Source organism: Arachis ipaensis, chromosome B8 (genome assembly GCF_059453495.1).
Source record: "Arachis ipaensis isolate K30076 ecotype BB chromosome B8, ASM5945349v1, whole genome shotgun sequence".
NCBI classification, from domain to species: domain Eukaryota; kingdom Viridiplantae; phylum Streptophyta; class Magnoliopsida; order Fabales; family Fabaceae; genus Arachis; species Arachis ipaensis.
The window spans coordinates 127,327,638-127,350,500 of record NC_142443.1 but is presented as its reverse complement, the minus strand read 5'-3'; the positions used below and the strand labels follow the sequence as shown (position 1 = coordinate 127,350,500).

General features: G+C 35.2%; 2 protein-coding genes across 2 annotated transcripts; one reads left to right on the top strand and one right to left on the bottom strand.

Annotated features, from left to right (window-relative positions):
• The first annotated feature begins 15,623 nt into the window (after positions 1-15,623).
• LOC148549796 (uncharacterized) lies at positions 15,624-16,220 on the top strand. Its single transcript, XM_088495787.1, has 2 exons — positions 15,624-15,674; positions 15,750-16,220. The coding sequence occupies exons 1-2, from the start codon at positions 15,624-15,626 to the stop codon at positions 16,218-16,220; spliced, it is 522 nt and encodes a 173-aa protein (XP_088351913.1).
• Positions 16,221-18,524: 2,304 nt separating this feature from the next.
• On the bottom strand, positions 18,525-21,653 carry LOC148549795 (uncharacterized). Its single transcript, XM_088495786.1, has one exon. It carries the CDS (start codon positions 21,651-21,653, stop codon positions 18,525-18,527), a length of 3,129 nt encoding a protein of 1,042 aa, XP_088351912.1.
• Between the last annotated feature and the right edge of the window lie 1,210 nt (positions 21,654-22,863).

Below are 22,863 nucleotides of genomic sequence, written 5' to 3'. Positions count from 1 at the left end.
AAAGACTTGTTATTTTTTACTGTAATTTTTAATAATTCATTTATAAATTAAATATAAACTATTAGATCTATTATCAATCTAATCTAATGCTTCAAATTATATAATGCATCAGATAAGTCCAAAACATTTGAGTTGATTTTAGACACACCCATAAAATAGATATCAATATAATTTTATAACCAAAATTTTCACAATATTGCACCCCTACAATTAATTATGGATTAGAAAATCGGACTTGATCGGTCGATCTAATCGGTTTATCGTGAATCGACAGTAATTACGGTCCAATTAACTTTCTAAAACTACTGCTTCAAAAACCAGTGGAAAACCACCGAATTGGGAACCGGCCGGTTTGAAGAAAACGTTGTCGTTTTTGGCAAATTTGGCTTAGCCTGATGCCTCTTATTCTCATTCCTCTCAGCCTCCACCAGAACTCTAAATCCCCCTTCTCCAACACTAGCCTCTCTTCGAGCCACTGCCGCCGTGCATCCGTCGAGCTCGGTCGCCGTCCGTCCGTATAACCATTTCTCTCTTCTTCCGCGAGCTCGGTCCAACCCTCGTATTCAATTTCTCGGTGTCGTCGTCAACTCATCATCTTCTCGCCGTCGTCTGGTCGGCATCTTCCGTCAATAAAGCCATTGAATCCCTTTTTCTTTGCGGATTGAAGTTCTGCCCCCTTGCTTCTCGTTCGAACTGGCAGAGTGCTCTCGTGAGTCGTCAGTGGTGAAGTGAAGAAGAAGGATAACAGTGGTCGTCGTCTGGTCTTCGTCTGCTTGCAGTCGTCTGGTTGCCGTCGCGCTCAACTGATCGCCGTCATTGTCTGCTGCTCAGATCGAAGGTCAGTGCTCACTGTTAGGGCTTGTTCTTCGTATTTGTAATGGTCTGTTCAGATGCGAGAACAAAGGTTTAGGATTTTGCTAGTGCTACTTAGATTGCTTTTTTTTTTTTTTTTTTGAATTTTTCATTATTGATTCTTTGTTCTTCGGTTTAGGATTTTGCTACTGCTAGCGCTACTCAGATTGAATTGTTGAATGATTAACTTCTTGAATGATTAACTTCGTTCCTCTCCGAATCATATGAAAAAATATAAATTCATCAAATGAGAAAATGGTTTGTTTATTCAAATCGGACTCCTGCCAAAGTATAAAATTTTGTTAAATTTTACTTCCATATTTGTTCTTTAGCTTTGGCTATGTAATTGGATTTATGTCCTGAAGTTGAAAACATGCTATCTGCTGGGTTTGGAATTCAACAGTTCCAGATACTATTATGAAGGCTGTAGAATCTAATGCCTTCTAGGGAATACCTTCTACGGACACTTGAACTATGCCTTGATAGAAAAAGCATTCGGCAGTCAGTATTTGGTGAATTTAATTTTAACCGATTTAAAGTGAAAGTAATTCATCTTTCCTATGTGCACTCTGAATGGAAAAAGGACGTGTATCAATATCTGGTTTTTCTTGTGGATGCTGAACAAAAATTCTTTTGAGATATGTGATTGTGAAGGGATTAGAATGAGACTCTCGCAGCTTGTCAATGTAATGGGACAGAGATATGTTCCAAGTGAGATCCTGCATATCTTGGCAAAGTTGATTCTAGTCTATTATTCAACCTTTTAAAATTTGATTATTTCCATAAGAATTTGCTTCATGCTTATGGTATTATGTCTTTGAAAACATAATATCACTACTAATGGTGCTATTTTACAAGGACCTCTATCTATTGCTGCTAAGAGATCTGGTTTTCCAAATTTGGTTGGAATCATATATAAATTGTGTGTGTGTGGTGTGATGTGATGTGGCATTGCTAGTGTAGTTTCTTAAGTGTGATCAGTCTGCTGTCGGTTAAAAATTAAAATATCGCTAATTTTTGTTAAAATTATGCTAAACCATGAGCTTTTATTTGTTCAATATAAAAGCATGAGCTTTTATTTATATGATTGAGTCTTCTCTGCTACATTAAACTGAATTTATTTATTGAATTTTGTTAAGCTAGATCTTGTTTTGAGCTTAATAAAATGAATAATAGAATTTTTATTATTGTTGAATTTTTGTTGTTGAATCTTTGTTTGGATTAAAAAAAGAAATAAGGAACTAAAAGAAAAAAGAAGAAAGTTAGTGCATAAAGAACTAATTATGTTTTAAGGTGTTTATTTATTTATTTTTTATTATAAAACAGTTTTTCGATTGGACTACGGTTGGATTCATTGGACTAATGAACTAATGAACCAATAATTAGAATGATTGGATGACTGATTCAATTTCTAAAACCTTGCAATTAATCGACCTTAGTTTTCCGCTGTTCTTGAAATTCATTACGAAAGGTTTTTTTTGTCAAAATTAAAGAGTATATTAGTATCCTAAAATAAACTAATGATATTTTACTATCAAAAAATAAAATTCAAATTTTTAAATTATAATACAATCAAACAATAGAAATTACTCATATAATAGTATTTTGGTCTTTTTTTAAATTATTCTTAAAAGTCTTTTTTTTTATTACTTAAGCCGGACTCTTTTCATATAAAAAATAACTGTAATTCTTTTTCTCTTTTGGACAATCTAAATATTTTTGTTTTATTCTTTTTTCGTGAACCAGGCTTAGCCCATGTAATAAAAAAAATTTATCTGACAAACTTTTCAACATGCCTTCACGGTCAAAAAGTGCCAGCACCGCGCGTAACATTAACACACCATTACGATGCAGGTGAATCTTAGCATGAGACTGTCCAAATCAGGCGTCTTGCACGCCTCGTACTCTTTGCGATGCTGGTAGATTGGGCATAAGATAGGTGGAGTGGTATCAGAATGACGTGATATTTGTTACTTAAATAGAGTTGTGACCGGTCTTTCAATAATTGAATAATTGGCTTTGGTTGGGATTGAAATATAAATATGTATGTATTACGTGCCAAATTATTAACTGAACGTTTGTTATAAAGTGAGCCGTTAAGATGGACTGTTGGATCTATTTTTGAAGATTTTTATTTTTTTGTCCGTTAGAGTTGTTTAAAATTTTTCATTACTAAAGATATAGCATTGCAAAGAAAAAAAGAATTGACGTTAGGCAAATGAATTAAATGTTTTTTTTGTTTTTTTGCAAAAAATGTATTAAAAAGTGAACACATAAATATCTTTGGTTCGAGGAAAGTGAGGAGAGATCATAAATGAGGTAGCTTTCCGTCTACAAACACAAAGTGCAATGAATGGAACAAGAATGAGGAGTAATGCAAATTGAGAACTCACTGTGACTTCACCCTCTCTAGAGTTCTACACAGTTTTTTTCTTTTTCCTTTCTCTCTCAAGACCTTTTTTTTACATTTTATTTTTGTTGATAAACTTTTGGGCCTTTTAGGCCTGTATTAAAGGTTGTAAAACAAATTTGGCTTGGCCGATGCATTTTGCAGCCTGATCCTTATTATTTTGATAGAATAAATATTATCATTTCTAAATTAATTAATAACACTTGACAAAAAAAATTAATTAATAATGTCACCTTTAAATTATAAAATTTGACTACAAACGAACATTATATTAAGAGTACTATTTTCTAAATTGAAAGTGGCAATATTCACTCTTTTAACCCTCTTATTTCTATGCTCATCTTAAAAATTTTTCAATGATAAAGAATTTTTTTAAGAGATAAAAAATGTGATAAAAAAATCTAAGAATCCCATTTCAGCTAATTTATTTTATAATTAAGTCTTTTTAATATTAAAATATTAAAATCAACTAAGATTAAATAATTTTTAAAAGTAATACATGATTTTTTTTTCGTAACAGGAATCCTTTTATTAAATATTTAAATATGAAGAAGGTATATAAAATACCCAATTATACAACTGATGTTAATATAAGAGATATTAATGTTATTATATACAATTGAGAAGTCAATTGATTTCTTGTCTTAAAATAGAGGGTTTGTTGGACACACTAAAGAATTTGTTGGCTTGGCTCTATTGAAGCAGCGATTTTGAAGAAAATGGAGTACTAACCTTTCAAACGGTTCTCCTTGCAAAATAAGAGTTGCATTTCAAAGCCAAAGGATTTTAGGGTTTCTCTATGCTCATTTTGCAGAAACAGCAAATTTTTTCAGACTTTTACTTTATAAGATAGTGTTCATTCCTTCGTGAGTGTGGATTTTTTAGTCTCAGTCTCAAGTTTTTTTTTTTTTCATAACTTAACAAGCATTTAAGCTATATTTCGACCGATCCTTTCATGGATGTTCATCACTTATTTACTTGTATGGATCTTTTATGAACCATCAATATGAAAAAAAAAAAGGAAGAAATGAAAATATATTAAGCATCGAAGACTACTATATAATATGTCTTCTTAGCTAAGGTCAAAATAAAATTTTGAAAAAGACCCGCTAGCAAAGCAGCAACCTATGTCAAAAAAGACAAGCTAATGCTGCGCCTCATTATGACCGGCGTTGGCTAAAATTCCCTACGATGCAAGGTGATTACACTCTTCCATGGAGATTTCCTATGCCACGTGTAAAGATATTATTTGCAAGTCAAACCTTAGCCATGGTAAGTCAACCTATGTCTAGCCATCGTAGAACTCCCCTAATAAATATACAACATTACTTGAAAATCTAAACAATAATCAATAAAAAATACAATCAAATAAAATCTTTGTCGAGGTACCCACTATTCACCCTGTGGTCATTCTCATATCGCTGCTCAGGATCATGATCAACGATGTGTGAAAGTACGGGCGGTAATTGTGATAGTTGTGAAAGTGGTGGAGGTAGAGGAAACATAGCCTGAGAAGCATTGAATGATGAACCACTTTGCATCTTCTACATTAAGTGACAGATCTAAAAAATTTTGATAGTAGGGGCAAAATATATATAACATAATAATTTTTATATAAAAATATTATGTTTACATAAAAAATTAATTATCAACTTATCTACTATAAATTTGTGTTTAAATACATATATTATTTAACTTATTTTTAATGTATATTTTATATTTTAAAATTTATATTTTAAGATTTATTCTGTACAAAGCTGCCTAATCCGTCCGTCCCGAAAAGGTCAGCAACGCAGAATCACTCTCTAGTTTCGACCCCCAACTCATGCTTTATTGTTCTTAGTCCACGGTCTTCCAATTAGAGCCAATTCTAAAAGTGGCAATTCTACCCTTATTGGGCTTTATCCGGGAGGAATTTACTCATCTTTTTGCTAAATTAGTCACCAGGTTTAGAATGAATGCTTTGGGAGAATGACTTATGAGTTGAGTTAGCACGACGTGATTGATTACACTTTCTATATATAGGCCTTACCTCGGTGCCCAAGCAGATCAAGCCATAAGAAGAAGTTGATTATTTTATGTATACATAGTATAATTGTTGTTATAATTATATTTTATTATTATAAAATATGATTAAGTTTCAAAATATCTAATTATAAATTAAAATACTAAAATAGTAATTTAAATAATAATAATATATAATTTAAAATTTAAATTTTTATATTTCATATTTTAAAATCTTGACAATATAATCAAAATGTCTTATATATATATATATATATATATATATATATATTGTTAAACAATCATTTAAAATTCAACTTTCATACAATTAGCTTTTGATAATATTCATAGTTGAAAAAGTTCATTTAATTAGTGTAGTATGAAAAAAAACTAAAGCTAATTTTAAAAGAAAAAACACAAATGGATAGATAATATTCTTTCGAATCGATTTTTAAAAAAGAATATCAATCTTATTTAAATTTGAAAATTAATCATTATAATGGACATCTAATATGATGTTCTCAAATTGATTATCAATTGTCTAAAATTGAATAAAAAATTATTGTGGAGTCAAATTAAATAATTTAGTGGGAGCAAATAAATATTATTATTATATACTACTCAATAAAATTTCAAATTGTAGTGGAGCGCTTGCCCCACAGCTATAGCAATAAATCCGTCCCTGTGCGTATACATATGGTTGCGAAACTAGTGGTTGTTCTTGCCGAGGTGGTCCTTGCTGTTGAGGTGGTTGTTCTTGCTGATGTGGTTGCTTTGCTGCTCTTCTTCCTCTTGCTCAGCAAGTTCGGAAAGCCGTAGGTGATCACCGAATTTACCAATATACCAATTCATATACTGGTCGGATGGTTGATAGTTGTCGATATATTCACCTGTCAAGACACACACAGAACTATTTAACCATTGTGAGATCTATACTGCATGTTCTACGCCCCAATTCTTATTTTTGGGCCAAACACTCGTTTTCTAACCCACTGGTACTGTGATCAGTTGATCCAGTCACCAGCAAACCATTAGTTCGGAGTCCAAAAATCATTGCGATGTCCTCCAAAGTGATTGTGCACTCGCTGTGTGAAAAATGAAACGTGTGCATTTCAGAACGCCACCTTTCAACCAGTGCGTCTACAGTCGGCCTATGAGACACAATCCTCCTAATTTGAGATACATAATAGAACCCGCTTGCTGTCAGTTGTTCTTCCACTCTTTTATCATATGAGTCTATTTGGCGTAAATGTCTCATGTGCAAATTTCTTGAGCCCTGAAAACAAAAAATAATAATTAATAGTAAATCACTATAACCTCATGACTACTATTATATTCAACACTTACTGAATTATTATTACATATCTAATAATTGATGATTACTAAATAAACTACTAATTATATTAACTACTATAATAAACACAAAAATTACTTACATATATAGAATATCGAAGATATTTTACAATATGATTTTCAGCACATATGATGTCACGTTTTTCTATCTTTCTCTTTTCTAAACTCTATATTAAAAAGAACATATGAATAATAAAAATATTTTTCTAAAGAATATTTGAAATGAATGATATTTTATTATAAATATATCTATCCTAATTGTTAATGTTAATAATTCTGTTTTTCTTTATTTAAAAATATTCTAAATAAAACCAAAATTAATATATCCTAAAAATTAATAATAATAATAATAATAATAATAATAATAATAATAATAATAATAATAATAATAATAAAAAAGTAACGTCACTATAATTAATTCTATTTTCTAATAATAGTTCAGATTTAATTAGAAGATATTTTAACCAAAACTAACATCACTAAAAACATAAATTAATAATAATTGAAACTAATGTTTTATGTAAAATAAAAAATTAAAATAATTATTAAATAATTCTATTTTTTAATACTTTTTTCAATAATGATTCATATTTAATTAAATATTTTAAGAAAAACTAAAATATAAATTAATAATCATTGAAACTAATGTTTTATGTAAAAAATTTTTTGAAAATTATTAAATAATTCTTTTTTAATTAATAAAATAATAAATGAATTATAAAGTAAAAATATTTTTTAAAAAAAGACCAAACATTAATAAAATCAACTATTAATAATTTAATACATAAATAATCTTATTTTTAAAAACAGCTATTTTAAATAACACTAACTTTAACGTTAACACTAACACTAAGTCACTAACAATAATTAATTTACTAAAACTAATCCTAACACTAACTAACACCTGTACTAACCCGGTACTACTACTAGCTAACAATTAATTAACTTACTGTTAATCAATAACAAAATAACCTAAAAAAATTACAAAACCTTACACTAATTTTTTTTAAAAAAATTAAAATTCACTTTCAGTTCAAAAAAACAATAACTAACACATACAAGTATTTATCTGAATGGCTTTGATTTAGTTGTGGTGACTGATGAGATAGTACTATCGCTTTGTTTGTTTTTGATAGGTTTGCTTATTTTTGGTGGAATAAGAATGACAATGATGGAAGAGAGTCGTTTTATGAAACTGGGAAGAGAAAAAAAATGGTAAAAAAAAGATAGTTACTAGGGTGAAAAAATTTCACGCTGAAAAAAGAGAGTCCGTCAGCCACGTGTTAGCCATGCACAGAAAACATCATTAATGTTTTGTGACGATAGTGACGTGGATGGAAAAATGATAGTAACATTTTCTTATAGCCATCAGAAATTCCCACAACGGCGTCAAACACAATTTTTTGGCATTTTGGTGGATTACACCAATTTCGTCCCAATATTAAAAATAAAAATTCCACATAAATTATTTATTTTAAATTAGATAAATATCTAAATTAATCGTAGGAAAGTTTTTATTGGATATTTTAAATAATTTTGTTAGGTATATACTAAAATCAGACACTAAGATAGAATACACATTAGAATATAAAATATATATTAAAATAAATTAAACTACATATGTATTTATATACAGATACATATAGTGAATTAGTGACTGATTTTAATAACTTATTTTAGTAGCTAATTTTAGTATATAAATAATATTTTTTTTCATTTTAATACTTAAACAAAATTTTTTTTGAAGTCCTCAAAAATCACTTTAGTCAAATAAATTGGTCCCTCATATTAAAAATATAACTATTAATGTTGTCTTCTCTTATCAGCTTAAACTTTTGGGATGAGTGATTTCATGACATAGTATCAAAGTTCTATGTCCAAAAGGTCAAGAGTTCAATCATTAGTAAACTTCAAAAGTGAAAAAAAAAATGTTTCTTTTGAAAATCTATGTAAAAAAATCCAACAAATCTAAAAGAGACTCTTGTTTGAAGATGAGTAATATAACAATTAATAATATTACTTTCTCCTATCAACTTAAACTTTTGGAATAAGTGATTTCATTACATCTCTATTACTTTAAAAGAAGACTCATTTATCTTAGAGTATATTTTTTGGGATTTACTTATCTTGTAATAAAATTTATTAAAAATTTATTTATTCAACCCATATTAAAATTTTAATTAAAAACGATGAAAAAAAATTATCTGACCAGAGTAATTTTTAAATAATAAAAACTTGTTAGAGATTAAAATATTTAATCTAAAATTTCTTACAATCATTTTAAGTATTTATGCTTTTAATTTTAGTAATTATGCCTTTTTAGAAGATGACCATCCATATCTTTAGTACAATTGTCAAAGTGTTCCATGTAGCCACATAGAGCATATTATGATTGATTTTCTCATATTCAAGTGTCCATTTTAGCCGAACACTTCGATTGTTTATTATCAATTTCTTGAATGGTGAGCTTCAAGATTTTATACTGTTGACCTATGTGACACGTGTTTTAAATTCGTGATATAAAAAAATTAAGTATTAATTAAAAATTATTAATTTATATTTTTAAAATATTTAATTTAATTTGATTTATTTTGATTTTATTTATTTAGTTACTAAATTAGATCTTATATTATGGGTTTAGGGTTTCTTTTATTTTAACATAAGAGTTATTTTCTGCATACAAGTCATTTTTTATACAAGTTATTTATATTTACGTGCGTACGTTCTTCTTCGTGTCATTGCTGTACGTTTTTTTTCTTTCTTTCGTTATCATCGTCACCAATACCATGTCCTCCTCCTCTTCTTCCTCTTTTTTTTTCATTGGAATTTCTTCTCCTCCTTCTTTTTCCTCCTTCTCCTCTATCATCAGTTATATTATTGTTGAAAATAATGAATAATTCAAGTTTAGATTATCAATTAAACTAGAACGAAAATTATTATTGTTTTAAATCCAATCAAGTGACTGAGGTGTGGTTCAATTCTAGTTAATTTTTTCGTTAGTAGTTTATGATTTTGTAGGTGAATAATATTTCATCGTTGATGGTTTAAATTGAATGTAATGTAAAACTTCTGCATTAAAGAAAATATTTTTCTGTATTTGTAGCAAATTTGGGTGTAACACGAAGATATTTGAGTGTATTGTTAAGAATTTTTTGTGTATGTTGCTGATAAATTCTGCATAATTCAAAACTCTTCTTCTCCCTCATTCTCATCATCATCATCATCATCATCATCATCATCATCATCATCATCATCATCATCATCATCATCATCATCTTCTTCTTCTTCTTCTTCTTAGTTTCTTCTTGTTTTACACTTTTAACAAGAATAAAAACAAAAAAATCAAACAAAGAAGAAGCACATAATGCTGCAAAATTACTTAAAAAATGATGAACTTGCATTCATTTAACTGAAAGAAAGAAAGAAATAAGGAAGAAAAGAAGAAGAAAAAATAATGCAGCACTAGAGGAAACATTTTTCTGTATTTGCAGCAAATTTGGGTATAACACGAAGATATTCGAGTGTATTGTTTAAGAATTTTTGGTGTATATATACTAATAAGTTCTACATAATTTAAAACTCTTCCTCTTCCTCTTTTTTATCTTCAGCTGCTTCTTTTTTTCCATCATCATCACCATCTTCTTCTTCTTTTCTTATTCATCTTTTTCTTTTTATTTTACCTTCTCAAATTTTTTTTTGTTTTACTCTTTTAACAAGAATAAAAACAAAAAAAAAATCAAACAAAGAAGAAGAAAAACACACATAATGCTGCAAAATTACTTGGAAGATGATGAACTTACGTTCATTCAACTAAAAGAAAAAAATAAGAAAAAAAAGAAGAAAAAATGCAGCATTAGAGGAAATATTTTTCTGTATTTGCAGCAAATTTGGGTAATACAAAGATATTTGGGTGTAACACGAAAATATTCAAGTGTATTGTTTAAGAATTTTCTGTGTATGTGTGCTGATAAGTTCTGCATAATTCAAAATTCTTCATCTTCCTCCTCCTCATCTTCTGCCACTTCTTCTTCTTCATTTTCTTATTTCATATTCTCATAATTTTTCTTGGGAGGAAAAATTCAAACAAAGAAGAAAAAAATACATATTGTTGCAAAATCAATAGAAAAAAGAGGAGGAAAAAAAATGCAGCAACAACAACAATAATAAAGAAAACGACGATGAAGATGAAACATGCAAAGAAAAAGGAAGAGAAACACAGATAAGGAGAAGAAGAAGGAATAAGAGGAGGAGGAGGAGAAGGAACGCGTGCACGTTATGTAAGTGACTTGTATAACTTGTATGCCAAAAAGACTTATATGTGTAGCAGTACTCTTGAAGGTTGTGGTAGGCTTAGAGAAGGGGGGTTGAATCTATGCCTTCCTTTTAAGTTGCTGTTATTATCCTTTTTAAACAAACTTTCAATTCTTATTCTGTTTGTACTCAGCAGCGGAAATTTATGAGACAATTTATTTTTGTCTCATGAATATCAGAAAACAGAACACAGCAGAGAAGAGAAAAGCTAACACCAGCATGTATCCTGGTTCGGTTGCCTTGTGCTATGCAACCTACGTCCAGTCTCCTCCACAACTATGGAAGAATTTCACTATAGTTAACAGTATTACATACACCAATTTCACAGGATTGACCCAATCCTTTCACATTCAAGTTCTAACCTAACTTGACATTGGCTATGCTAATACCTAACTATTCCTCTTAGTGCTAACCCAACTAAGAAAGGGATACCTTACAGGTACAAGATACAAGACACTTAATCAACCTAAAGAAATCAGAAAATAACTCTAGGCTTTTCTCTCAAGTGTATCTCTCAGCCTTTTTTTCACTCATGGCTTTTTCTTAAGCTTTCTCACAATGCCTTTTCTCTCAAGAAATTACAGAAAGATAAACTTAGAAAAGCACATTACAATCAGTAAAACATGAAGGAGATTGACTTCATCAGCAGCCTCTTTGCTATGTGCAAAACCAGATTCGCAAACCTTAGCTTAAGTTCTTCAGTATTGGCCGAATGCTTCTTTGAAAGAAAGCATTATCCAAGTAGAGGAACTTCCTTTCAGAACTGTTCTCACACTCTGTTTTTTTCTCCTTGCCTTCTGAATGAACAGCAAGCTTCTTTTATCTCCTTGCATGTTGCTTGGTTCTTCTTCCAAGGTCAACACCTTGAGCCTTGAGCTTCACCAACCCACATAATCACTTTTTCACCTTAATCCTTAGAGAAGAAACTTTCCCTCTGACTTCCTCATCTTGACCGAAAGCCATGAAACAGCAACCATAGAAATCTTCCAAAGGTCAACTTGATCTGAGCCCTTGAAAACCAACTTAGTCCCCAAGTCTTGTTTAAGACCGTAGATACACAGCAGGGAAGAACAGAAATCCTCTTTCCCTTGTATCCCATTTCGGATAGAGCAGAGAGTTGGGAAGAAGAGATGACACCGAGTTGCATGTATGAGGAAAAGATTTACCTATAACCTAAGCTTGATTTGGTTTGTATTTGTTGAGATGACTTCTGCCTTTCAAGCTTAGTTTCTCTTTCTTGCTTCTTTGGTGACTTATCTTGGTGAAGAAGCTCTCTCTCTCTCTTTCTCGTTCTTACTTTTCTGAAGCTGATTTGACTTGGTCAGAGAGAGATGAACGTTGCTTTTGGTTAAGCAAAAGAGAGGGATTTGCTTTTCTGAAACCAGATCGGGCTTGGATCGGGTATTGGTATGCTTGGTCCGATTTGATTTCTTTGGCTTCTTTCTTTGCTTTTTCTTGGGCTCTTAATTTTGCTTTCAGCCCAACATTTTGTTGATTGCTTTTTGTTCCATTTGGGCTATTGAAATTTGGCCTGCAACAATAAATAATTAGTAATAAGTAAATATAATTAATCAACACTAATTATTTATTTTGCCCAAAAATAATGTTTGTCATCACTAATTAATTTAGTTAATTTCTTAACTCAACAACTCTTAACATAATAAGAGATTATAAGTACTTTATAAGTTATTGTAGTCGTAATTTAGATATTAGAGGTGTGAAAATTTCCCTTTTGATTTGGTAATAAAACCATAATGTGGACAATTGAAATTGTGAGTCCATCTCTTAGTTGCATCGGAAAATTGGGTAGAAGGTTGATCGAGGAGTCCCTTCGATTCAATTCTCAAACTATGATGTGGACAAGTCAGGTTGAGAAGTCTCTTTCTTGTTCCATAAAAAAAGTGGGTAGAAAATAGAGTGATTATCTTTGTATTTAATTTCAATCTATCCCTTTTGTTTACCTTTTTAATTTTAATGTATCTTTTTTATTCAATTTGAAAAAAAATAAAAAAGAAAAAATAAAAAAAAGAAAAATACAGAAATTATCTTTCTTTTATTTATTCTTTTTATACACTATTTTTCAGCTACAAGAATTGAGGATAAATCTTTTTTGAAGGGGAAAAATAATACGTGCTTCAAATGTTCGTGATATGAAGAGTTCAAGTATTATTTAAAAGTTATTAATTTATTTTTTTTAAATGTTCAATTTAATTTGATATATTTTGATTTTGTTTATTTAGTTACTAAATTGGACTTTATATTTGTGGGTTTAAGATTTTTTTAGTTTTAGCCTAATAAGAGGTTATAAATATCTCATAAACTATTGTAGTCGTCATATTCAGTGATTAGAAGAGTGTCAAAATACTTTTTTTGTTTCATGATAAAATCATTGTGTGAACAAATAAAGTTGAGTGAGTCTTTTTCTTATTGCACGGAAAATTAGATAGAAGGTTGAGGAGTCTATTTTATTTAATTTTCAAACTATGCTGTTGACCAATTAAATTAAAGAACCTCTTTTTTGTTGTATTAAGAAATTGAATAAAAAGTAAAATGATTATCTTTATATTTAATTTCAACCTATCTCTTTATTTTTTATTTTTATTTTTTTAATTTCAATTTATTTTTTATGTCAATTTTTATCTTTTTATTTTTTTTATTTTTTATTATTTAATATCATAATTTAGATATTGTTCCGTCCTGAATGATCTGAGGAGTGTGCTTGTCCTTGAGGTCTACTCGGCCTGGACGATCTTATACGCCGGCCGGGGCAAGCGCGGTAGCTGGTCCTCAGATATTTCTGAAACACGGCGGCGGGAGTACCTGCAAAAAGTACTCCGACGCTCAAGTAAGAATATGCGTTTATTATAGAAAGGGAAATATAATAATCAGGAGTGAGAGAGAGGTCTATCCTGTGGGTTACGTTTCTTTGTATTTTATAGGCGAGTAGGGTGGAGTGGCCCCGATGTTTACGGTCTAGAGTTGTTATTAGTATCTTTCTGTTGAGAGGAGTTACCGCCCATTCAGTTTAGTGGATTCTGTTGTTATGGGCCATCCTTAGAAGATGAGGCTGACTCAGCCTGAGGATACTGCGGCCGAGATTATAGGTCGGTTTTAGTTCCGAGAATGTCGTACACATCATAGCCCCCAAGCTCGGCTGGTGTTGCGTATAGGCACGGCAGTGGAGCTTTTTGAGTGTTTTGAATATTTGGTTTCTCCTTTTGCACGGTAAATGCTTGGTGGGCCTGCTTGTTGTGTCGAAGGTGTTTTTTTGGGTTTTTGTGTTTTGGAAAACTGTGTCGCTTTTATTGTATGTTGATGTCGTTTTGGTTCCCCATGTTTGTAGTGGGTATGGATTTAAGTTGCCCACTAATATAGTGGGCTTGCAATAAACGCCTCTTTTGGAACTTACGCCCTGCTATTTCGTCTTCCTTCCCGTTTTATCTCGCTATGTCTTCGAAAGGTTAGTGCTTTCTATCTTTTACTGTTACAGTTTCTGTGAGTCCATGGCAGGGGAGAAATTGAAAGAGAAGTTAAAGGCTGTAGAGGTTAGGGAAGACGATCCTTACCACTGGGTTAATGAGGACGTTAGGACCCGGTCGTCCTCCTTCACTAGTGTTGACTCCCTTTCTGAGTTAAGAGGAGTAGATTTCGTAAGGAGGGGTTCTGAGGTCACTGTTGAACTTCTCCCGTGCTCTAGTGATGATAGGGTTTACGAGAGAAGGGGAGATTGGTTGTATTTTTATATGTATACTCCATGCATGGTTGAGCTTGGTGTGAGATTTCCGTTTTCTCCCTTTGAATGTGATGTTCTTACCCAACTGAACTGCGCTCCTTCGCAGTTACACCCTAACTCCTGGGCGTTCCTTCGTGCCTTTCAGATTTTAATGGATTATCTATCTTTCCCTTGTTCTTTGACATTGTTCTTCTCTTTGTTTCAAGCAAAGGGTACTCGAAAGGGTTTGTGGGTCTGTTTTAGTAGCTTTCCTGGTCGTTCTGTATTCCTTCTTTACAAATCTTCCTTTAAAAACTTCAAATCACTTTTTGTCAAAGTCCGGTCTGTTGAGTCAGAGTATCCGTTTTATCTGGATGACGAGCTTTGTGAAAAATTTCCCCTTTATTGGTGCTCTGAGCCGAGTCAGATTCTCGAGGCTTCTGAGCGGAGCGAAGAGGAGGAGTTTTTGTTGGATTTTTTGGTTGAGAGTGTTGCTGCTGGGGAGTGTATGTCTATTGCTGATATTCTGCGTTTTTATGATTCTGGCGATGTTGAGGGTTTGAAAATGTATATAGGTAATGTTTCGTTTGCTTTTTATTTGTATAACTGTTTGTATGGTTTTACTGATGTTGGTGATTATCCTGTAGGTGGGCGAGTACCTCTCTTGGACCCTCTGAAGTTACAGACCTTTTTAAACAAGAAAAAGGATAAAACTGTTGGTCCCGCCGAGCATAAGGAAGGTGGCGGGCAAGCCTTTTCTTCTGTTAGCCGTCCAGCGTCTTCGTTTAAAAGAAAGAGGGATGACATATCTTTGGAGGTTATTTCTGAGGCTGACCAGGAAGTCGTTGGCGGTAGTGATCCTGCCTTTGATCGGCAGAAGAAACTTCATGGCTTCATTGCGGGGTCGAACTCTCATTCTCTCTGGAGTGAACAGTTCAACTTTGCTGAGCTTTCTGATCGGGCCTCTCAATACCCGGGGATATGCTTATGACTCGTCGTGTTGGTATGGAAAGTCTTGGCAAATTTGTTCAGGTTCGTTTGCATTATTTGAATTTTACTTTGATCTTTCTTTAGGGCTTTGTTCTTATTTTGGTGTGATGGTTGTAGATCATTGGTTCTCGCTTGATGTGTGTTGGTCGCACTACCGAGCTCATTGGCTCCGAACACCAGGGGGTTGTAGAAAAGGCTGCCGCTGTTGAGAGGACATATAAGGCTAAGATTGATGAACTGGAGAGGTCGGTAAAAGAGAGAGATGATGTTGTTGTTAGTGCTGTTGCGATGGCGAAGGAATCGGAGGAAGAGGTAACTCGGCTGAGAGATCAGATTCGACTATTGCAGTCTGAGGTGATGGAAAATGATGTCGCCAAGGGTGGTCTCACGGCTCGTGTTCTTGAGTTGGAGGAAAATAACATGGAGATGTTCTCTTATGGATTCGACCGAGCTGTAAGCCAGATTTCTCTGTTGGCTCCGGAGTTTGATATTGGTCGTCTTGATATGACGAAGGTAGTAGCAAACGGGAAGTTAGTTGTTGACGGGACGGCGGAGGAGCATGATGAGAATGTCCCCCCTCCCCCTTAGTTTGGTCATTTGTTTTCTTTGTAGACTGACTTATGTAGTTGGGAACGAGATATTCCGAGTTTGAACTTTGTTGACTGGTTTTCGACCATGTTTAGGTCGGCTTACGTTTTGTGTTTGTTATTTTGCTTTGTTATAGTAGTAAGTGCGATAGTTGGTAACGGCATCATTTGTGTTTTTTGAATATTTGGACGAAGTATGACGCGTTTGATTGAATTTGATTATTGATAATAGAGTATATTGTGCGTCAGGCCTCATTAAAACCCTCCTTAGGCAAAAACCCTATTTTTCGGGAGAAAAAGCTCTAAAGGGGAAAAAGAGTACCCTCATCCGCAATTTGTACAACTTAAGATTGGTACATCTTCAAAGAAGAGATATTCCAGGTTCCAGATATTGGTTTGCCTTGTAATGTTTGCAGTTGGTAAGCTCCCATGCCGAGCACCTTGTTTACTCGGAATGGACCTTCCCAGTTTGCGGCGAGCTTCCCGTGAGCTGGGGGACGTCTAGCTACCTCTGTTCGTCTGAGGACTAAGTCACCTTCCGTGAATGTCTTCGGCAATACCCTTTTGTTGTGCTTTCTTTCTATTATTTGTTTTATTGCTCTTTGTCTAATGGCTGCTAGCTCCCTGGTCTCTTCGGCTAGATCAAGTTCGGCATTCCTTGCCTGTAAGTTGCGTTGTTCGTCGTATAGCTCGGTTCTCAGGGTGGGGACTCCAACCTCAATGGGGATTAGTGCTTCGGACCCATAGACTAGCTTGAAAGGTGTCTCGCCCGTAGTTGTTTGTATTGTTGTGTTGTATCCCCATAATATTTCTGGGATCCGTTCCGCCCATTCCCCTTTTGCATCATTTAGTTTTTTCTTTATTGCCTGCAATATTACTCGGTTAGCAGCCTCGGCCTGCCCATTGGTTTGTGGGTGCTCGACCGAGCTAAAATGATGCTTTATGTAAAAGTTTTTTAGAAACGAGCCGAGTTTATTATCTGTGAACTGCCTACCATTATCAGATATTATCTCCCTGGGTATTCCAAATCGGCATATAATGTTTTTCCATATAAATGATCGTACCTTTTCGGCTGTTATCCGTGCTAATGGTTGCGCCTCTATCCATTTTGAGAAATAATCGATTGCTACTAAAAGAAATTTTACCTGGCCCGGTGCTATTGGGAATGGACCGAGGATATCCAGCCCCCATCTGTGAAATGGCCAGCTTACCTCCATGCTATGTAGTAGCTCGGCTGGCTTTGTGGAAATAGCTGCATGTTTCTGACAGTTGTCACATGTTTTGACTTTTGTTATGCAATCCCTTTTTATGGTTGGCCAGTAATAACCGGTTCGGACGATCTTAGCTGCCAGTGCTCGTCCTCCGATGTGGTTTCCACAGACTCCCTCGTGGACTTCGTCCATTACCTCTTTTGCTTCGTCTTTGCTTAAGCATTTTAGCAGAGGTTGTGAGAGCCCTCGTCTATATAGTTTTCCTTCTATGCTCATGTAAAAGCTTGCCTTTTGTCTGAAGTGTTGTGGTTTAAGTTCGTCTCTTGGTATAGCGCCTGTATTAATGTAGTCAAGGAAAGGAGTCCTCCACTCATGGAGGCGGTTAATGTTCTCCACATGTAATAAATTAGTGCTTGGCTTTTTTAGTGAGAGTTGTGTTAGTGTGGATGTTTGTGTGTCTGCCCTAGTGGCTCCGAGCTTGGATAGTACATCCGCTCTTACATTTTTTCCTCTATAAACATGCAGTATGCTAAATGCGTCGAATTTTGAAATAAGATCCTTTGCTATGAGCCAGTATTGCTCTAGCAAGGGATCTTTTACCTGAAATTCTCCTCGGATTTGTTGGACCACGAGGAGGGAGTCACAATGTGTTGTCAAGCTTCGTACTTGGAGGCTCAAGGCGAGTTTGAGTCCTGCAATGAGGGCTTCATATTCGGCTTGGTTGTTGCTGGCTGGGAAATGGAATTGGAGTGCTTGTTCGGCTATTACTTTGTCTCCCTCCTTGAGGATTACCCCTGCTCCACTTCCTTCTCGGCTTGATGCTCCGTCAACATGAAGTTCCCAAGACTTGTCGTGTTCATTGGTTGTTAGTTCTGAGATGAAGTCGGCCAGCACTTGTGCTTTGAGTGCCGACCTAGGTTGGAACTGGATGTCGAACTCTGAAAGTTCAATGGACCATTTGGTGAGGCGTCCGGCCAGTTCTGGCTTCATCAGTATCTGTCTTAGTGGTTGGTTTGTCCTCACTATGATTGTGTGGCTTTGAAAGTAGTGTCTAAGTCTCCTTGCTGTGATTACCAGTGTTAGGGCGAGTTGTTCTATCCTCGGATATCGTTGCTCTGCTGGTTGCATGACTCTGCTGACGAAGTACGCTGTTGTGTTTTCCCTGTTTCACGCACAAGGGCCGAGCTTATAGAATAATTAGAAATAGACAAGTATAAATATAATGGTTTACCGATTTCTGGTCTTTGCAGCACGGGTGGTGTTGATAGAATTGCTTTAAGCTCGGAGAATGCCTTCTCGCCTTCTTCTGTCCAATGAAACTTTTTGTTCTTCGATATTGTTTGGAAAAGGTGATATGCTCGGTTTGATGCCGCAGGTAAAAATCGAGATAACGCCGCTATCCTCCCGGCCAGTTGTTGTACTTCTTTTACTGTTTTAGGGCTCGTCATATTGAGGACTGCCGAACACTTCTCGGGGTTCGCCTCGATTCCTCGTGAGGTAAGCATGAATCCAAGGAACTTTCCTCCTTTTACCCCAAAAGCACACCTTTCCGGGTTTAGTCTCATATTATAAGCTCGGATTTGTTCGAATATCTCGCCGAGGTCTTTGCAATGTGATTCTTCTTTTCTGGTCTTGGCGACCATGTCGTCTACGTAGATTTCCATGTTGCGTCCTATTTGGTGATGGAAGACTTTGTCCATTAAGCGTTGATAGGTTGCACCTGCATTCTTTAAGCCAAATGGCATTACTCGGTAACAAAAGTTTCCATGCTCGGTTATGAATGCTGTTTTGCTTTGGTCTTCAGGATGCATGAGTATCTGATTATACCCAGAGTATGCATCCATGAAGCTTAAGCTTTCGAAACCTGATGCGTTGTCGACAAGCTTGTCAATGCATGGTAAAGGGTAGGCATCTTTAGGGCATGCTTTATTTAAATCTGTAAAATCGACGCACATGCGCCATTTACCTGAGTTCTTTCTTACCATTACCACATTTGAGAGCCATGTGGTGAAGCGGATCTCCCTGATGAAATTGGCTTGTAAGAGTTTAGTGGTTTCCTCTAAGGCTGCCTTTGACTTCTCAGCTCCGAGGTTTCTTTTCCTCTGAGCTATAGGTCGGTTTGACAGGTTGGTGGCGAGTTTGTGACAGATGACGTCTGGATTGATTCCTGGCATGTCGGCCGGGGTCCAAGCGAACAGGTCAGAGTTGGCCTGTAGTAACTTGATGAGATCTGCCCTGTCTTGCCCTTGGAGTGCTTGACCGATGTATGTTACTTGTTCTGATTTTGATGTCAGTTGGATTTTCTGAAGTTCGTCCGTTGGTTGGGGTCTTTCCTGTGCGTCTCCCCGGGGGTCAAGTTCGGCTAGGGATAAGATTTCTTCTCTGGTTTGGATTGCTTTGACCTCGTGTTGCCTCTGTCTCGTGTCCGATCTTTTTAGGCTAGAGTTGTAGCACTGCCGAGCTTGTTGTCGGTCTGAGTGGATCGTTGCTATCCTGCCGTCTTGTGCCTGAAACTTAACACATAGATGAAAAGTTGATATCACTGCTCTGAACATGTTCAGAGCAGGTCTCCCGAGAATAATATTATAGGGACTAATGCAGTCAACTATCAGGTATTGTATATCAAGGGTTCGGGATAACGGGTTTTCACCTATTGTCGTTTTTAGCCATATATACCCTTTTATTGGTACCCTCTCTCCGGAGAACCCCACTAGTTCTCCAGATGAGGGTTGTATCAGTTTTTTAGATAAGTTCATTTTTAAGAAGGTAGAATAAAAGAGAACGTCTGCGCTACTACCTGGGTCTAAAAGGACTTTTCTTACCAAAAGATCGCCTATTTGGATGGAGATTACCACTGGATCGTCTAGGTGTGGGGCGGCCGAACATATGTCTGTTTTGTTGAAAGTGATTTCTAGATCTGGTGTCTCCTGATTGTTTAGTGATGCTGCCCCTTCGATGGCCAGCATAGCTCGGTAACTGCGTTTCCTTGCCGATGTTGTTTCACCGCCTCCGGCAAATCCTTCAGATATGCAATTTATGACTGTTTTGGGTTGGCTGCTATTCGACCATTTGTTAGTTTCTTTGTTGACTGGGGTCGGTTGTCGCTCCTCCTTGTCTCTATCATCCCCTTTATGTTTTCTTCCTTCAATGTACTTGTCTAGTAGGCCTTGTCGAGCAAGTCTCTCCAAGAGGTCTTTGGCTATTATGCATTCGTCGGTCGTGTGTCCGTATTTCTGGTGGAAAGCACAGTATTTTCTTTTGTCTACGAACCTCTGGTCTTGATAACTACCTGCTCTTACTGGAGGTTTTATGATTTTGGCATTGAGTATTTCTTTGATTATCCTTTCCCTTCTCGTGTTGAATCTGGTGTAATTGTCAAATTTCGGAGTAAGTTTGAATGGTTTGCCGAGGTCTTTGTTATGGGGCGACCTTGATGTTCGGTCTTCTTCTCTCCTGGGTCTTCTTTCCGTTTTGTTGGCCTCGCGTAATTCTTCGATTTCCATTTGTCCTGCCGCCCTCTCCCTGAACTCTTCCAACGTCCGTGGTTTGGTGATCGCGATGGTTTCCCTAAACTTTCCAGGTCGGAGACCGGCCTTAAGTGCGTGTAGGTGGACGGCGGGGTCCAGGTCGGGTATCTCCATTGTCGCCTCTGCAAATCTGGTCAGATAGTCCTTCAAGCTCTCCTGAGGACCTTGGCGAATGGTGCCAAGATAATCCGATCCATGGACGTATATTCGTGCCGCAGCAAAATAGTCGATGAAAGACTTTGCCAATTCTTCGAAAGAGGAGATCGAACCTGCGGGTAATTTCGAAAACCACAGTAAAGCGGCCCCGTCAAGGTAAGTCAGGAAAGCTCTGCAAAGTACAGGTTCATTGTTAGGGCCGTTAAAAAACATCATTGACTGAAATTTCTTAATGTGAGCCCGGGGGTCACCAATCCCCTTATAGGGCTCGAGTGAGGAGGGTAGTGTGAAGTGTTTTGGCATCTGGAAATTTGTGATTTCCTCAGAGAAGGGGTTATCCAACGTCAGTCTCTCCTTTGGAGGGTTGGCGATTAACAAGTCAGCCGCACTCTGGGACGAGCTTTTGGGATTGCCCTCATCCTGTTTGTTGGCGCTGTTATGTGCCGACAGCTCGGCTAGTCTCTTGACCTCTGCTTGAAGTTCAGCCATCTGGGCCATGAGGTCGGCTTGTGTGAGCTGAGGGACTCCGTTGTCGGTCATACCTATGGTCAGGGTAATCCTGCAAAGAAAAAAACTTCGAGAGATAGAAATATAGTAGAAATAAGTGGGGTTAGCTTGACTCGGCCCCACGGTGGGCGCCAAATGTTCCGTCCTGAATGATCTGAGGAGTGTGCTTGTCCTTGAGGTCTACTCGGCCTGGACGATCTTATACGCCGGCCGGGGCAAGCGCGGTAGCTGGTCCTCAGATATTTCTGAAACACGGCGGCGGGAGTACCTGCAAAAAGCACTCCGACGCTCAAGTAAGAATATGCGTTTATTATAGAAAGGGAAATATAATAATCAGGAGTGAGAGAGAGGTCTATCCTGTGGGTTACGTTTCTTTGTATTTTATAGGCGAGTAGGGTGGAGTGGCCCCGATGTTTACGGTCTAGAGTTGTTATTAGTATCTTTCTGTTGAGAGGAGTTACCGCCCATTCAGTTTAGTAGATTCTGTTGTTATGGGCCATCCTTAGAAGATGAGGCTGACTCAGCCTGAAGATACTGCGGCCGAGATTATAGGTCGGTTTTAGTTCCGAGAATGTCGTACACATCAGATATTAAATTAATTCTTATTAATCTATATTTATTCTTCTTATTCCGTACAAAAAAAAATCTTGGTTCGGTCTCTGTTGCTGTGTGTTCTGCTTTGTCTCTTTCACTCATTGTGCTTATTTTCTTGTTTAATCTTTTTTTTTTCTTTCTCGTTTGTGTCGTTCTCACCTTCGTTCGCATTTTTCTTATTGTTATTATTTCTTATTGTTTTTTATTGTTTCCAGTAGCGTTTAGATTTTATCCCCAAAAAAAAAAAATTCTAATGTCTCTCCCATTCTTTTTTATACTTTTATCGTTCTTATTTTTTGCGTTGTCTCATTATTATTTTATCGTTCTTATTGATCTCATTGTTTATCAAAAAAATAAAATAAAATAAAAAAATATATACTGCAAAATATATATATATATATACTAAAAAATAATAATCTTTTTTGTATTTGTTCTTTTCATATATTTTTTTCACCTACAAGATTTGAGAATGAATCCTTTTAAAGAAAAGGAAAATTATACGTACATCAAATATTTATGATATAAAAAAATTAATTATTATTTAAAAATTATTAATTTATATTTTTAAATATAAACTAATTATTTAAAAAGTACATCAAATATACTTTTTAAACATTTGAGGATGAATCTTTTTAAAGAAAAAAAGAAT

Bases quoted from the DNA above. Each gene is read 5' to 3' on its own strand.
- LOC148549795 (XM_088495786.1), bottom strand. From the start codon at position 21,653: ATGACCGACAACGGAGTCCCTCAGCTCACACAAGCCGACCTCATGGCC.
- LOC148549796 (XM_088495787.1), top strand. From the start codon at position 15,624: ATGCTTATGACTCGTCGTGTTGGTATGGAAAGTCTTGGCAAATTTGTT. The intron at 15,675-15,749 runs GTTCGTTTGCAT...TGATGGTTGTAG, and splicing joins GTCTTGGCAAATTTGTTCAG to ATCATTGGTTCTCGCTTGAT.